The sequence below is a fragment of the Notolabrus celidotus genome, chromosome 9 (genome assembly GCF_009762535.1).
Source record: "Notolabrus celidotus isolate fNotCel1 chromosome 9, fNotCel1.pri, whole genome shotgun sequence".
NCBI lineage: Eukaryota > Metazoa > Chordata > Actinopteri > Labriformes > Labridae > Notolabrus > Notolabrus celidotus.
In genome coordinates this window covers 13,218,337-13,236,471 of record NC_048280.1, presented here as the reverse complement: position 1 = coordinate 13,236,471, position 18,135 = coordinate 13,218,337, and the positions used below count along the sequence as shown (strand labels likewise).

At 38.7% G+C, this 18,135-nt stretch overlaps 2 protein-coding genes across 2 annotated transcripts; both read right to left on the bottom strand.

Moving 5' to 3' along the window:
• Window positions 1–8,169: 8,169 nt before the first annotated feature.
• Window positions 8,170–9,266, bottom strand: ccl27a (chemokine (C-C motif) ligand 27a). Its single transcript, XM_034691810.1, has 3 exons — window positions 9,178–9,266; window positions 8,710–8,827; window positions 8,170–8,480 (listed from the first exon to the last, which is right to left on the bottom strand). The coding sequence occupies exons 1-3, from the start codon at window positions 9,239–9,241 to the stop codon at window positions 8,366–8,368; spliced, it is 297 nt and encodes a 98-aa protein (XP_034547701.1). The 5' UTR covers window positions 9,242–9,266; the 3' UTR covers window positions 8,170–8,365.
• A 4,219-nt stretch (window positions 9,267–13,485) lies between these two features.
• Window positions 13,486–17,580, bottom strand: LOC117818571 (vasotocin-neurophysin VT 1-like). The gene is given in 5 exon segments (XM_034691509.1): window positions 13,486–14,157; window positions 14,267–14,471; window positions 15,477–15,578; window positions 15,580–15,665; window positions 17,280–17,580. Coding segments are annotated over 5 exon segments (831 nt in total). The 3' UTR covers window positions 13,486–14,020.
• Window positions 17,581–18,135: the final 555 nt, after the last annotated feature.

Below are 18,135 nucleotides of genomic sequence, written 5' to 3'. Positions count from 1 at the left end.
TCCTTGGCCCCCTGCTGTGCTTTTTGTAAGCATATTACCGTAGCCTCTCCCTTTAGATGCTAAAGTCAGGCCTGGTCGTCAATAAGGATTTACTATAAATGTTTCTGTAAGGTTGAGGAGACCCACCTGGTGCCATCAGAAAACCTCTTTCAAAATAAGACTAAAGTGGCATTAGTGCACTTTCAGTGAAAGAGTGTAACATCACGTAAGGATTCATGGTGCTATAGCTGAGAAGGTGGAGTTTCATCCTCATTTTTCCTAGACTCTCCTCTTGTTTACTGTTCTTTTTTCATTTAATTTTCAGAGCTTAAAACTCCATTACTGATATGTTGTTCATGGTTCAACCTTTAACTCAGCTATTTGCTCTTCCTATTTAATCTAAATGCCAAAGCAGTTATCTGATCTATTGGAACTTTGCAAGATTGACTGTGCATGGTGTACTTGTACTGTGTACACTGACTATTACAAGATTCAAAACCAAGTCGTGTTTACCTGTCTCATACAAAACACATTTTCTTCATCTTGCTTTCAGTCGGTGACATAATGACATAATTTTGTGTTGTGAATCATTAGCCACACTTAAATTCCTAACTATATATGTGTGAAGAAGCAGAGTTTGTCAGAGCTTAACTCTTAATATTGTTACCATAAAAAGTAGTTAGGCTATAATACTTTAGTAGACATGGAGGCAAAGCAAGGAAACCGCCCATCTGCCTTATACGCAACAATGCTGCCCCCAAAACAAAGTACTTTATTCAGGCTTGGTCTGCGCAAGTCAGCATAGTGTTTAACATGCTGTCGTCAGTACATATGTGTGGGAGGAAAAGTTTACTAAAATGTTATAATTGTTGAGTAAAAATATATAAATAACACTTAATATTGCACTTTACCCATAGTTATACATCAGCAGAGAAGAAACCTGCTTGACATCCAATTGCATGGTTTGTGACACTCTCTTAAGACCTTAAAAGACATTAGTCAAGACAAGACACATTAGGTATGTGCAGATATTCATCCATTTCTTACGGGGCATTGCAGAGTCAAGTGCTGTTAAATATGCTGATGGTTCAGTAAAGATTCTTCAAAACAAGCTGGATCGTTAAATATCTATAAGTCTGTGCCCTGGGGGAAACTATAAGAAAGAAGTGCTGTATGCAGAATGTGATGGCACTTGGCAGTGGCATGCTAACAGTGCAAAGTCAAGTATAAGACTAATACCTGCAACACAGCATGCAAATAACTGATTGCAAAAATACTAGCAGACCTAAGGAATCTGAGGGAATGATTTTGGTATGCAATGACATTGAAAGCCAATGTATATGTCCAAAGTATATTCATGTTTTGTCACTTTATGCTGTGGAATCTTGATTAATACCCTCTATTATAATCATGCATTTTTCTTACAGATAATCCTGTTTCTTATTATGTTCATGTATTCCTTGCTCATGTATTCTTCTTTTTAACAATTGTATCAATATGTTTTTCATTATACATGATTTATTGAAGTAACCAGCAAATAGTAAGACATATGGCCAGAGATCTGTGCAAATATCTGCACAAAGGTGAAATCGAGGACAGAACCTCCGCTTCTGCAGCTCAAGGCAGGTTCAGCCCGGATGGGCAGGCCGAGAAGCCCACCCTAGTCTCAGGTTGTGGTTGAATGTGAGCTGAGGGGATTTTTTGGTAACGTGATGACAAACGGTTTGTATTAAGATGAATGAGTGCCTTATGATTACATAAATATTCAGTGATACCGATGTACGCTTTCTTAAGAATTGTTGATATGTGCTTTTGATAACCACAAATGTCGTAAGATGAATAGGATATGTGCAGACGTGTGCTTTTTGTAAACCACTAGACTGAGGTAATGTCTCTGTTGTTTCCAGGGTACAATGTTCACCTGACATGACCCTTTGCTCACCCTTGATTGCAACTCACCCACACCTGTTACCCCCCCTCCTTTCTCCCCCTCCCTTTGTTTTTCTTTATGAACAACTGTATTAAGATGACATGTACACGTTTCCCCCTCCCTTTTTCCTCCCTTATGTTTGAAGAACTATAAAGTATTGAGCATCTCTGTCATTCGGTGGAGAACTTCATATGCTCTTGATTATGCTGTAACTTCTCTCTCATGCTGCATGAATAAACTTTGTGTGTAAACTTTGATACTGAGTTCGAAGCCTCATTTCTGGTCACTGCTCCGCTGGACGATCGCCTCACGGCTGGGTCACCCTACCACAATTAATGGCGACGAGGATGGGATCCTAAACACCTGAAGCCACAGACCTGATGCAACTGCTCCACTGTACATCTAGACTAAGGTAAGAGAACACCTTTTCTAAAGATTCTCAAGTTTAGTGTGGAGTGCTCAGAGTTGTATTCTTGACTGTGCTGAAGGTTACGGGATCCCTAATAAATTAAGGAAAAGAACACGGAGTGGCCCTAGGCCCCTCATCTGTGAGGATAAAGCCCGGCGGGCAGTGTCGGAAAACTGGAAGAGGCTGATATTGTTAAGTAAAAATATAGATGAAGGGCATTTCACCGACGAGATCAAGTAACCCTTAAATAGTTAAAATCAAATTGTTTTGAGAGCTTGCTGAGGAACCTTACGCTGATGAATATGAAACAGATGCTGATCGTCTCAAGTGCTATAGAAAAATATTTAAAGGTGTTTTTATTAAAGTTGGAGGTTCTGTTGTGTGGCATTTGTGGAGAGCTGTTTTTGATGATTGTGTTATGTTGTACCATTTGACGAAATGGCAATTATATGTTGATCATCCGTGTGTGTAAAATTGTGTGACAAACCAAGTAAATATGCTTGTGAGAGTTGGTGAGCTGGGGATAGTCCGGCAGATGATCCGTGGCAGACCCCTGTGTATTGCTCATAACTGTGGTGTGTATCAAGGATTATATTCAGGTGCAGGCCAGAATTATTTGTTGTTTCTTATTAATAAAGCCATAAGGAGATCCAAGGAAAAATGAGAACGTGTTTTGCGGGGAGAAAAGCCAGATTCTCCTGAAGGAGCCCATGCTAGAACAAAGTTTTTACGAGACACACTGATTAAACGGATCCTATCCACACCATGATTGGCCTAAATTGTTTAAGTTGTGGAACAAACAAACTGATGGAAAATGGCCAAAAGAAGGAACCTTTGATCCAAAGGTCCTGCGCGCATGCGATACCGAGCTAAAAGAGCTCTATTTAGGGAAAGATGGTAAAGGAGGAAAGTATCCTCCTAGGAAGGGAGAGGATGTTAAATGGAGTTTAGTGAAAGTTGTAGGCAAAAAAAAAGACAGTCAGCAGCTACTAAATTAGAAGGAGTGACAAAATATATGAAGGAAAGTCAGGAAAAAGGTAAAAATTTACAGAAGCAAATAGATGAAGCAGGAAAGGTGTTGCTCATGGTGAACAAAACAGAGAAGAAAGAGGAAGTAGAAAAGAAAAGCGTGTGCAGCTGGTCCTCGAATAACAGAAAGAGGAGGCTGGCCGTATGGGCCTCAGGCTCCGCCTCAGGCCCAACAGGGCCCCAGACCAGGACCGCCCCTACCACCCCTGAACCAATGGGCTCCCCCCAGACCGGGACCGCCCCTGAATCAGTGGTTATCTCCTCAACAATAGGACGGCAGATCAGTGTCTCCCAGTGTGTAAAAAAATGTAGACACAGAACAGGAAGTTGTAACCGCATGCCCCCAAATAACTGTAACTGCTGAACCCGCTGTTGAAGTATTAATAGATGGAAAGTCTGTTGAGCTATTAGTGGACACAGGTGCGACAGTCTCCACTATTAACCAATCAAATGCTAAGCGTATAGGATTAGTTCCTATTTCTGATCATGTGAAAACAGTAGGAATAGCCGGGATAACTATGTCATATCCTATTGGAGCACCAGCTAAAGTTAAATTCAGACTTATTTCATGTGAGCATTCATTTGTGATTACTGATAACTCCCCATGTAATCTGTTAGGTCGAGATTTGTTATCCAAGTGGCATGCAACTATTTACTGTTCTCCTGACGGTATCTATGTCACGGTTCCTGAACAAAATTCTAGCCTCTTTTCTAACATGTTAAAGGCTATAAATGCAGGGTGTTATTATTCTCTAATGTATACACCTCTTCAATCAGATGCTATAGCCTCTCAGACGGTAACCTGGGTTCAGACTAATGATTTCCTGGCTGGAAGAGAAGACCTGCCAGACCACTCCAAGCTAACAGGCTTACAAGATCTTCATGTAACTCTGCATGTTGACATTTCAGGAACGGATGTTGTTTACTCCCAGCACATTGGCCCTTATTTAGGATCTAATTTCTCTGTGTTTTCAGATACTTTGGCAGTAACCCCTAAAGGTGTTTTCTAATTACCAAACATTGGAGATTTGGCTTTGTCATTATTTCAGGTTGCTGGATCCTCGCCCCATATTTCGGTGGCTGTCGTGGAAGGAGTAGAACAACAGCAATTAGGCCCTATTGCATGTCACATGACTCACAGTCTACCAGAGGAAGTGTTTCTTCATAACGGTGTTGTGTATCGTCATTTTAAAGGTGTAGGATGGACTATAACTGTGAATGACAATTGGTATGATGACTCATTCTTTCCTGTGTGCACTGTTACACCACTGCCCTCTGCAGTCGTGGTTCCTCAGCTAACTCAACCGCATTGCAGAACACATACACATACAAAACACATTTTCTCCATCTTGCTTTCAGTCGGTGACATGACATAATTTTGTATTGTGAATCATTAGCCACACTTAAATTCCTAACTATATATGTGTGAAGAAGCAGAGTTTGTCAGAGCTTAACTCTTAATATTGTTACCATAAAAAGTAGTTAGGCTATAATACTTTAGTAGACATGGAGGCAAAGCAAGGAAACCGCCCATCTGCCTTATACGCAACAATGCTGCCCCCAAAACAAAGTACTTTATTCAGGCTTGGTCTGCGCAAGTCAGCAAAGTGTTTAACATGCTGTCGTCAGTACATATGTGTGGGAGGAAAAGTTTACTAAAATGTTATAATTGTTGAGTAATAAATATATAAATAACACTTAATATTGCACTTTACCCATATTTATACATCAGCAGAGAAGAAACCTGCTTGACATCCAATTGCATGGTTTGTGACACTCTCTTAAGACCTTAAAAGACATTAGTCAAGACAAGACACATTAGGTATGTGCAGATATTCATCCATTTCTTACGGGGCATTGCAGAGTCAAGTGCTGTTAAATATGCTGATGGTTCAGTAAAGATTCTTCAAAACAAGCTGGATCGTTAAATAAGTCTGTGCCCTGGGGGAAACTATAAGAAAGAAGTGCTGTATGCAGAATGTGATGGCACTTGGCAGTGGCATGCTAACAGTGCAAAGTCAAGTATAAGACTAATACCTGCAACACAGCATGCAAATAACTGATTGCAAAAATACTAGCAGACCTAAGGAATCTGAGGGAATGATTTTGGTATGCAATGACATTGAAAGCCAATGTATATGTCCAAAGTATATTCATGTTTTGTCACTTTATGCTAACGGTTTTTCCACTTGAGGGTGCTCTTGCATCAGAATTAAGAAGTCCTCAAAGTGTAGAAAAAAATCTTGAACAGTAAAGGAGAAGGTTTCAACTTTCTCATGTGTTGCAACTCCTCTCATTGTGTCCTTTTCTTTTGGGGAACAGTTTTCTCCATGCTTTTCTTCTACATACTAAAGATGTATACAATTACCTCTTTGTTCTTTTGATTTGATTTGATGAGCCCCAGTCAAAGGTTCTTGCCAGCATATGCTGATGAATCAGTTCACTGGAGAGTTATGATGACAGATTAAGCTGCCAGAAGGATTTAACAACTCACAGCTGTGCCATGTTTGTGTGTGTTATGGGAACCTTTGCTTTGACCCTGTCTTTTGTGCTTTCTCAACATCTTTTTCTTATACTGTCACTGATGTCACGAAGCCTGATTGGATTCAGCCTCAGGTCTCTGGTAAAGAAAGAATGACTCCTCTAGTGTGGTCTAAGTGAATCACTCTTTAGTAAACTGAAAAACAAACACATTTGGCGCATTAAATGTTTTTTTATTACCTGTACTGTAGAAACCTGCTCAAAAACCGACTACTGCAGGTGCTTCAGGGGGTTTCTGTCATTTTTAAAAGATGAGTTATCATCAGTTGATGCTTAGTAGCTCTATAGCTAAAGGGTGTGAGGAAGTGAACTGTTTGAGTTTGTTTTGTCATGTCGGCATATTTTTCATCTAGCTCATGTCCAAATTGTTCTAATTATCCATGATTTAAACTGTGCTGCAAATCATCAGATACTTCAACTGCATTATACTTTGAATGTTTGACAGTCTTTGGATAAGTACAGTTTTTAATTATTCTGGACTTCAGCTCTTTGAAAGCTCAGAGAGAAAGTATGAGAAAATGGGATAACATGATTATTCACTTTCATGACAAACATGCTCTTTATAAGTATAAGAGAATCCATCCCCAGAACAATGATCCAGTATTATTCTAATGATATAATACCAAAGTATAAATCCAAAAGTACTGATATGAGATGTTAGATATGTATGTTAAAATCTGGGATAGCAAGATTCCAACTGAAGAGAAATATAGTTTTACAGTTGACAAATGTTTACGGTACATTACATGTTAGTACAAAACTTCTTTTGAAACAGTAGCGTATAAGCGTCATAAGTTGAAAAGCAACTCAGTAACCGTATTCGGAGTACAACCTCTTTATCATCATTCTTCAAAAACAATCACTCACTGAGGAATGACAGAAATAAATCAACTCGGTGAAGCTTTGAAAGCTTTTATGTACGTGTGTTTGTGTAGCAGCTTGTCTCTGTAGGTTTAGTCATGACAGTGGGGTCAGGGTTTCATCATCACGGGACAAGACTGAACAGAGTTCAAATCCACTGACTTGCTCCTGTAAGATAATTCAGTTACATTTACTTGGAATTCAAAGTATAGATTTATCAGACATGAAAAGTTTCACTTGTCTCACTCAAATCAAAACGTATACATGCATATGATCAGACAACAACTAAGAAAAGTGCTTGATTTCTGTTTGATTTGTCTCTTTCTTTTTACAGTTTAAATGACTGTTTCCTCCTCTGATGCCCATTCTCAGAGCTTTAGGCACTTGCTGCATTTTAACTGGGTTACAGTAAGTGGATTAGTCATCTTGTAAGTAAAACAGTTGGTGAATTATTGAGTGCATTGTCTCATGAACTGTCTTTTTAATAAACCCTGTAATTAAAAGATTTGTTTTCTGTTTTATTTAAGTACCTACCTTAGGATGACGGATCAAATTGAGCTTTTGTGCTAATTCCGGCATATTTTTGCTGACGCATACTACTGAAATGTTGATGAATGTGCATTCTTCTAATGCAATAAATTTAAAATATAATAACATAACATAAAATTATTGACTGTTGATATTTGGCTATTGCTAGGAAAAGGTTTCTGTCCACTGCAGTTTCTGACAAAGTTTGAAAACAAAGGCAACACAACACAGAAATCACATTTTACAGATTTATTTTCAACAAGTTTATCAATACAGAGGTGAAAGTAGCAGTCACATTATTTCAAAGTTAGAAAAAAAACGAGACCAAACCATGAAAACATTCTTTTGACATTGAAATCCTGTGCTGAGAACAAAATAATGAGCAAATGTTTTAGTAAAAAAACACACTTAAAGTTTTAATAATGAAATCCAGTGTTGTATAATCTTCTAAAGCATAGTTGTATGATGCATTATAATGTAAGAGGCACTATAAAGCTGTAGAAGAGCAAATTCATCCCATATCATATGTAACAATATGTTCTGTATCTCGTCATCCTAAGTCGAAAATAAAAAAAAGGAAATGTAGAAAAAAGGAAAGGATTTAGCTTAAATGTGGGATAAAAGCATAAAAAGGAATACTATGTCTTACAGGTCTTTTCTTCCTGCAGTGGTCAGACTCTATAATCAATAATATATATATATGTATATATATTTATATGTGTGTGTATGTGTGTGATTTTAAGATATGCTTATCTTTTACCTCTTTAATTTTGATTTTAATTTTAATTGCTAATAACTTTTTAATAGTTGTCAATTTATAGGCTCTTGTTTGCTTTATATATTTCTTTTGCACTTTGTCTACTCTGTTACTGTAACACTTGAATTTCCCTGTTGTTGGACGAGTAAAGGAATCTCTTATCTTATCTTATGGAAGCACAGTAACTGCCTTTCACAAGTAAGCCAGATATTTTGCAATAAACACCTCATCAGCTTTCAGGACGTTTGCATGACACAAGCTCCTGTAAACAAGTAGAACTGTAGAACAAAAATTTCACAGGAACGTTTTGTGGAATCTTTCAATGTAAATCTCAGATGGATGTTTTTGTCCTGCTATGCCTCCTTCTCCTGTTCTTCATCCTCACGATAACTCTCTTCAGCTTGGGATGAGCACAAATTGGCCTTTGGTGGTCTCTCACATGCAGTCTGTGAACCCACAAAAAAAGGAAATCATGTTTAAATTGAAATACCAGAAGAAGAAATACACAGCATCCAATTACAGTAAAAGGAGTAATAAGAGATAATTCTTGGAGTGGTTGTCCTGGATTCTTTTGGCTGAGCAGTTGATTTTATTTGCCATTTTTTTCTAAATTAAAGAACTGAACATAATATTATGATATTAGAGAACTGGAGGACTTAGTAGTCTTAAACTTACATCAGTGCTTCGATGTCACATTGACCGTTGTTTTGCTGCACCTCCCATCTGATGACATTCCGCAAAATGCGCATAGAGATGTCCCTTCTAGTTTTGACACAGCATTTTGGGATGCCAGCTGCAATGAGGAATCAGTTTTCAAGTTGGAAATTCAGAGTATAAGACAGAATATGGTGACACAAAAAAAAACAGTTTTAAATTAACTTCAGTATACCTTCCATTTAGGAGAGTAATATAAATGGGATCTTGATCCAGCTTTGGGTTTATTAGGTTTCAAAGGTAAAAAAAAACATAAAAGACAGAAAATAATCTTAACAAAAAAAAAAATTTTCTCCGTAGTTTTCAAAATGCATGAAAAAAAGATAATTACTAACAAACTCCCTCCCCTGACTCATATATCTATAAACAAATACAGTTTGTGTTTTCCTGGTTTTAATGGAAAAAAGGCCCAGATAATGGCGTCCTTACCTTCATTAGTGTAGATGGCCAAAGCAAACAGACAGACAGTCACAAAGACAACTTTCAGATCCATGATGCCAGAGCAAATGAGCAGAGGAAATGGGTGTATGCTGTTTATTGAACCCTCGCTCACAATTCCGCACCCACCCTCCACATTCAGGGGCAAGTGTGTGAACATGCGCTTGAAGCGTTCATGACAAAATAATTAACCCCCGGTGAGTTTTAAGTCCTTATGAAAACAAATGTTACTTTCATTTTGAGCTCTAGTTCTGTTGGATGAGTGTGTCGTAAAGGTATGCTCCATTTAAACATGCTCGGACAGGTTTAATTACCTGTCTTTTAACTGACTCTTTTTTGATTGATGGATACAGAGAGGTAACTTTGCAAGAACAACTGCCACAAACCAGGAGACACACTACAGGATACACTGTAGGTTGTACTTTAAAAACTCTGAAGATAAAGTTTCAGCATTAGATAACAAAATGCATTTTAAATATAAAAGGAAAACAACAAAATGTGTGAATAGTGCAAGACTTAACAAAAGAAATAGCTCTGCAGACTGACCTGACCTTTGACCCCTTCTGTCTGTGAAAGGTATAATGCGATCTGATAGATAGCAACATACTCCTAAAGATTGTAGGTATTGATTAAGGCGTGTTGACAAGTTCTGGATCTGATAGTAAAAAGATATTAATTGTACCTAACTGTGCAGAAGCTGCAGCTAACTCATCATGTCCTCAGGTGGAGCTTACTATTGTGAAATTTATCATAGCATCAAACTAGATAATATAATTAGTGGGTTAAAAATCAAACTGGTCCTTGGGGGAATTCTTCTAACACCACAAATGATAGACGCACTTCTTTGGTGTTTATTTGAAAGTGGGAAATTTGGAAATGTGGCAACCGTCAAAAACCGACTAGTGAAAACATTGTCTTAATGTTTGGTTTGCTATTGATTTTTCAGCACTCAACACTCAGTGCCAGATCACATGATAGGCCGTCAAATCACAAAACCTATTTTGTTTACCTTCAGTCTGAGACAGTTTGACATTGATGCAGAACTCTGAGCCTTAAAAAAACACATGTTGAGGATTTGTCATGTTCTTCAAAACAAATCTCTGCAGCCTGGTTCGACTGCCACTGCTGCATCGTGAGAATTTGTTACAGCTAGCAACGTTCAGTTAATGTCAACATAAGATTAAAACATGATGTTACGTAGACTTAAATGAAGAAAGAAAGAAAGAAAGATAGAAAGACAGAAAGAAAGAAAGAAAGAAAGAAAGAAAGAAAGAAAGAAAGAAAGAAAGAAAGGAAAGCCAGATAGTAAGAAAGAAAGGAAAGTGAGAATAAAGAAAGAATGAATGAAAAAAGAAAGAAAAAGGAACATGAGGAGGAAAGAAAAAAGAAAATGAATGTGAGAAAGAAAGACAGCGAGAATGAAAGTGGGGAGGAAATAGAGAAAGAATTAAAGAACAAGAAAATGAAAAGAATAAGAAGTAGAAAAGACAACAGAGGACAAGAAAGAAAGAAAGAGGAAAAGAGAAAAGGAAAAAGAAAAAAAGAAGAAAGTGGGGAAAAAATTTGAAACAGAAAAAAGAAAAAGATTGAAGGAAGGAAAGAACAAGAATATTAAAAGAATAAGAAGTAGAAAAGGACAAAGAGGACAAGAAAGAAAGAAAAGAAAGAAAGAAAAGCCAGATAGTAATAAAGAAAGGAAAATGAGAATAGAGAAAGAATGAATGAAAAAGAAAGATAAAGGAACACGAGGAAGAAAGAAAAAAGAAAGGAAAGGAAAGTGAGAGAGACAGAAAGATAAATGATAAGGAATGTGAGAAAGAAAGACAGTGAGAATGAAAAGGGAAAGAATGAAAGAACAAGAAAATGAAAAGAAGAAGATATAGAAAAAGACAACAGCGGACAAGAAAGAAAGAAAGAAAGAGAAAAGAGAAAAGGAAAAAGAAAAAAAGAAAGAAAGTGGGAAAAATTAGAAACAGAAAAAAGAAAAGTAGAAAGAAAGAAAGAAAGGAAGAAAGAAAGAATGAAAGAAAGAAAGAAAGAAAGTGGCATCGATTTGGTGCACCATGAACTGAGGCCACCTTCCTGGAGCGGATGGTGAGGGTTTGATTCCCCCTCCTGGACGTCATCCCCTACTCTCTCTCCTAGTTTCCTGCTCTATCTGCTGTCTCAGAATGAAGGCCTGAAAATATAACTTACAAAAAAGAACAACACTAAAGAATTGTTTATGTATCTAATGTTTCACCAGAGGCTGTTCAGATTGACACTTGATAAGCTGATATTTGCTCCAATCCTATGGCTCGAATTCATCCAATGAGGAGCATTCATTTATTCAACAAATGTTTTGACCGTCAAATCAATGCTTGTTGAGATTTGACTCTCAAACTCTAAATGTCAACATCAGAGTGACACTAGTGGAAAATTCAGGGGATTACCAATCTCAATAAGGTACATCATCTGGGAACCATGAATGTCTCTGCTGAATTTCATTCCAACCTTTAAGTTCAGTGCTGAGACAGATGAGGCTGGCATGACTGCGACTCTGAAGGAAATGCCTGTGGATCACCAAATTCACTCATCCTCTGGGGATCATGAATGTCTATGCAAAATCTTATGTTCATCAATTACCACTGTTGGTAGTATTTACACTATTTTTGTTTCAATGCCTCATAAGATATTTACTGGAACTTAATCAATGGTTAACCCTCCTGTTATGTTCATTTCTTAGGAACAACAATAATGTTCCTGGGTCAATTTGACCGGGGCATGTTTCATTATCATTATAGTTATAGTTATTATAGTTATTATAGTTGGAGCTGGCTCAGGCTTGAACCAGCTTCTGTTATGCTGCTATAGGCCTAGACTGGCGGGGAACTGGCGCACTGACACACTGGGATCCTAACTCACCCCCTTCCCCCCCAACCCCTTCATCACTTACTTTAACTCCCCCTGTCCCATTAAAGTTACTAACCATAGACCTTTCTGGTGTCCCTGAGCTCCATTGTCTCGTAGTTCCCTCTGAGCTGCAGTAGACGTCCTCCTGCTGCGGACGATCTGGACTCCAGCTGATACGGACGTGCTGGACTCCAGCGACAACAGCTTCTACTACTCATCTCATCACTATCACCTCTCTCTCTTACTCCCCTCTATCCGTCTTTCCAGACCTAACTCGGTCGAGGCATGATGGCTGTCTAACATGAGTCTGGTTCTGCCTGAGGTTTCTGCCTGTTAAAAGGAAGTTTTTCCTCACCACTGTAACTAGCTAATACTGCGATGTGCAATGCTCATGATGGATTAAGGTGGGGGAAGACTGAGTCTTACCCTGTCTTGAAGTTGGGTCTCTGTTCATAATTTGACATAGAGTTGTCTAGACCTCCTATGTTTGTAAAAGAGTCTTGAGATAACGTTGTTGTGATTTGGCGCTATACAAATAAAGATTGATGGATTGATTGATTATTCAAAGTGTCAGAACCCCCTAAAATCCCAGCCACATTGAGTGTCCCCTCAACAGGAGCAGAAAAGGTACTTGTCAAAAGTCATGCAAACATCTGCATTCTTGCACTATTGGCTTAAATTTGGCCCAGAGTCAACACGGGCCAAAAAGAAATCATCACAAGGTGTGAAACTAAGATGCTTGGAGGTACAGAGAAACACTATGTATAGTATTTTTTTAGAAGTCATGTTTCTGGAAATATCACACAGGAGTTTAATTAGTCGGGACGAGTAACTGTCAAAATCAGGGAGTTTCTGCATCTCGTTCCAACTGGATCTGGCAAACATTGTTGACAAACCGCAATCTTTTACTGTTCCTGGAACAAACATCAGCTACCCATTATAACACACAAAGGAGTATGGCGTCAAAGATGTACTGACTTTCGTTTTTCACGAATTGGACATGTTGATACAGAGCACAGAAAGTTGTGTCCTTGAGGGAGGTGACTGAAAAGAACTGCCCTGAGTCAACATGTTAAACAATGTCAATCTACGTTGTATGTGCAGCAACTAATACATGCACTGGATCCTTCCACCAATGTTGTGTAACAACCATCTTTAAATTTATTTGCCTTCCCCATAATATCTTATATGTTTTAAATAACCTTCATAATGACATGTGAACAAACTCTGCTTTACTGGAAAAAAGACTGAATTGCAAACACTGTGTAAGTTTGATCAAAAAAGTTTAACTACAACTATTGTGGCTGATTTCTCATGTGATAGCTTGCAATCTTTCTAAAAGCACATTCCCATCACTCTCTCACTTTCATTCACGTGTCAACAAAAGACAGAAACATCAATGACAGATCTGTTCAAGTGGTAATTATTTTGAGCTTGCATGTGGAAATAATGACTAACAGTGGAAGTTTTTTTGGCAGTGATACACTTCATATTTTTCACACATTTTCAATAAACAATACTGTTCTAGGAGACAAGGACTAACTGCTCAAGCATGGTTTTACATGAATCTCTGTTGCAACTGTAATCTCCACTCACTGACTTATTTACAGTGTTTCCTACAACTCAGTCGACAATTCTCTCTGGCATGTTAAAGAATAGAATTTTGTATACAGTATGTGCATAAGTATATACAGTTCTATGTGGAAATAAACATATTCTAGTCTTATCATACACATAATTTCCTCTCCATCTGGATGAAAATTGTTAGCAATTGAAACTGAAAATAGTTGTTTTTTTGTGACCGTGAATGTCCTTACACAAAGAAAAATAAAAGCGGTTAGGAAAAAAAGTTGAGCTTTGACATGGATTTTCATTTTTATTGGTTCACGGTTTAAATCTCCAGGCTTAAGTGGGACAGGGATGGTCTTCAGTCTTGTCAGTTTCAGTACTCGGTCTGTCCTCTTGTGGCCACATGCAGCAGTCGCAGCAGCAGCTCTGCGGGCGAGCTCCCTGCAGAGCTGTCGGTCTGATCTGAGGCCTCGATCTCCCCCAGGCAATCGGAGTCCACCGCACAGCTCTCTGAAGGGAGGAGGGTGAAATATTTTTTTTAATACAGACCAACTCATCAAATATTTGACTTATAAACTTGTCTGAGCATGACAGTCAAAACATCCAACCCAGACTTCACCTGAGTTACAGCAGAGTCCTGAGGCAGCACAGCGTCCACCTTCAGATCCACAGGGTCTCCCTCCCACCTGGCAGGGGGTGAGCAGGTAGTTCTCCTCCACACAGTGAGCTGTTTCTGGGGAGCCCAGCAAGCAGCCCAGACCCTCTCCACAGCAGATACTGGGGCCGAAGCAGCGGCCCTTGTCTCTGGGGCCACACGACATGCACTACAGGAGAATTAGGAAATTAGTTTTTGGGGACATTTTTACTTACATATTTGCAGTCATTTATTGTTAACCTTCTGCAATGTGAGCCTTTCTTCCAATTTTCTGAACATATGTCATATTTCATACTAATGTTCAAACACCACTGTTGTCACTGGTAGGGAGCACATCATTCACTGAACAGCCTATTTCTCATGTTTGAATTATAACACTGAACAGTGTTTGCTAGATTTCTGTTGCATATTTGTCTTTCGTATGTTCTGTATCAAGATTGTGAGAATTAAATAAAGCTCTCACAGAACATGCTGGTTGCTTACATGCTAGTAAGCCACAATGCACAAGCTCAATGTACACACATGCACTTACATCTATCTCATGCTCTTGAAATAAGGAAAAATGTCTGTTTTAACTTGACATTGTTTTTCAGCATACAATTTTTTATAAATGTACTTGAATTATTCTAGCCATGTTTGGTTCACATTTTAGTATGTGAAATTACCAAGAAATACACATATCTGGACACAACCACTGAGCCAACCATATTAAAACATCCTTTTTTCAAAACGTTGAAGGATACCTTAAGACTGTTACATGCCTGTTTGTTTTTTGTTGAGAAGACAATACATTTTCTTTTTAAGGTTCAAATGCAGTAAGGAAAAAAAAAAGAAAGACAATGAAAAAAGGTAAAGGAAAGCAAATGAAGAGTTAAATTGCAAAACAGATAACTCACTTTGAAACATTTTTTAAAAATGTTTAAAAAACATTTTTTTCTATTACTAGCTTTAGGTATTATCAATGAATTGAAGCTGGGTGGCTTTCACTAAGTCAAAATTACATTACTAATTAGCTGCATAAAAAATTTACTTATTAAAAAAATTTATTAAAAGAAATAGGTTTTTTGAAATGTATAAAAACAGTGATATCTGTTTTGCAAATGAACTCTTCAAATCCAGTACAAAAAAAAAAAAAGACATCCAAAGAGATGGCACACAGAACAATAGTCCTCACCTGTCTGAGCCCACTTTCCGGCAGTGAGCGTTTCCCTCCTCGGGGGCAGTTCTGGATGTAACAAGCAGAGGAGAGCGCCAGGAGTCCCAGGACGGACAGGGGGGATCACGGAGTGTGGGCATCGTTGCTGGTGTTGGATGAGATGACTCCTGTTGTGGATGTCTGACCGATGTCCCGGTTGGTCTCTTACTTATAAGCAGATGGACATGATCTGACAACGCGTTTGACATTCTGATCTGACGTCACTGCTCTGCACTCTACGCATACACGCACGCGCACCCGAAGGCCACCGGCGTGCGCCGCACGCGGGGGTCGCGGCAGATGTGCTCTGAATAAGATGTGTGCCATCTAACAAATGTACGAAAGAAAACAGCAACGACAGCAGAAGATGCAGTTTATGTATTCAAGACTGCGCCACACTTATTTGGAAGAACTTTTCTGAATAATCTCAGCTGTGAGGTCTGCAATGAAATGGCATGACATGAACAACTAATTAGACTTGTAGACTACTAATCCTATTAACAACAATAGCGCACTGATTAAGTACATTGCATGATCATCATGCACACTTCAGCAAGTGACAAGCAAGCCAAAGCTGGATAGACATTTCTCACTTTGGTCCCATGAAGGCAACTGACACAACATCATGACAGCCTTAGGGTCACACAAATTATCCTCCTTGAGTCACTTAAGAATATCAATCAGCACAACACAATTAGCATTTCAAATGAACATAAATATCTGCAGTTATTATTCCGTTCAGTGTCCTGTTGCATGCCTTGGGGTTGTGTCTCAACAGTTAGATGTTGTGATGCGGATTAGCAGAGGAACAATAAATGCAAATGTGAGCATCAGAAGCAGCAGGTTGAAGGTTGCAGGAGTTATTTCATTAGCATAACGGCATTCAAGCTTGAGGTTGAATGGTAAGAAATAAAAGCAACAACAGGAATGATCTGTTACCATTCATAAAAACAAGTATCTGTAATATTTGCGAGTCAATTCACAAGAGGCAGTAGTTATTATCACTTCATATCAGTTTATTAAGCTACATTTCACTGCTTTATCTTCTGTGTGCACTGTAGCACAAACAAGGAGAACAATATCTCCATTTACATGCAGAGAAAATGATTCCAGTCCTCGCTCTCACCAAGCAGATCATGACCTCAGTTAGGTTTAATGTTGTCAGGGAAACCAACATGTAAATTATTCTGCTTTTGCACACAGACAAATAAATGCTGTGTCTTCTGAACTTTTGCCTGTTTATCGCTTTTGTGCGAGCTATAACACGACCCCTGAGAGGTATTAAGGTGTATTAAAAGGCACAAATAAATGCGTAAGCAAGGACACTCTGGAGGCAGTGGTGGTTCTAGACCAATTTTACTGGGGGGGGGGGGGGCAGGCTGGGGTCAAGGGTGTTGAAAGAGGGACACATTCAACCCTGCACAAAAGAGACTGAGAAGGGCAAAAAATCAGTGCATCCCTATATACTAGACCTACAATAGAGATCAAAATTAGAGAGCGATTTATAAACAATTGATTTTTTCTGCAATAATGTAATCTTCCTGCCCAACCAGTTGAAGGATTTTTTTTTTGTGTTGTGGCTCTACCGCTATGCTACTAGAATTTTTTTTTTACAAAATAACTAAGGCATTTCAACAAAAAAACTTAATTTTGCAGAAGACACAATGATCAAAATTAGAGAACAACAATGACTGTAGCATGGAAAAAGATGACAACTAAATGTTCTGAAGGTCAGCAATTAGTAGGAAGTGTACAGGCCTTTGCTTCGAATGACTTCAGCACATCTGCGGCCAATGGACATCACTAGTCTTTCACACTGCTCTGGTGTGATTTTGGTCCACTCTTCTTCCAGTCTCTTCCACAATTTGGTGACTGTAGTGGGTTTCTTGGCCATAACTTTGTCGCCAAGGACTTTCCAGAGGTTCTCTGTTGGGTTTAGATCAGGACTCTGGGCAGGCCATTTCATTATTTCAAGGTTTTCAGTTTCAAGGAACTGCTTCACCTGTTTTGCTGTGTGACAGGGAGCATTGTCCTTCTTGAACACTGCCAGCTGATTGGGTGATGAACGCAGAGAAGGAACCATATGTTGTTGCAGAAGGTTCTGGTAAACATTTGTATTCACTCTGTCATGTAGATGTATAAGAGGCCCAACTCCTGCTGCAGTAAACATGCCCCAAACCATGGCACTTCCTCATCCACCTTTCACTGAATTCTTCACACACTTTGGGTTAAGTCTTTCCCCAGTTTGTTAAAAAACATAATGTTTCCCATCGGACCCAAATAAATTAAACTAGTTTTCATCACTAAAGTGAACTTGGACCAGTTCTCCTCTGTCCACACAACATGCTCCTCAGCAAAGGTTAGTCTAGACTTTTGATTCTTTCAGCTAATGAGAGGTTTGGTCAGTGCAGAGTGGGCTTTCAGTCCAAATGCTCTAAAACGTTGAGACACTGTATGACGAGACAAATCCTTACCCTGTTCAGGGCTGAACTGGCGAGCAATTCCAGCTGCAGTGTTGAAACAATTGCCCATTGAGATCATCTGCTTTATCCTGTCCTCTCTTGCATTTGTCTTTCGAGGACAACCAGCCTCCTTGGGCGACTTGAATGAGTTTGTGACGTTGTAAAGATGCAGTATT

Coding starts and splice junctions, on each gene's coding strand:
- ccl27a (XM_034691810.1), bottom strand. CDS start 9,241: ATGGATCTGAAAGTTGTCTTTGTGACTGTCTGTCTGTTTGCTTTGGCC. Junction 8,828..9,177: donor GGCCATCTACACTAATGAAG/GTAAGGACGCCA, acceptor TCCTCATTGCAG/CTGGCATCCCAAAATGCTGT. Junction 8,481..8,709: donor TGTGACATCGAAGCACTGAT/GTAAGTTTAAGA, acceptor GTGGGTTCACAG/ACTGCATGTGAGAGACCACC.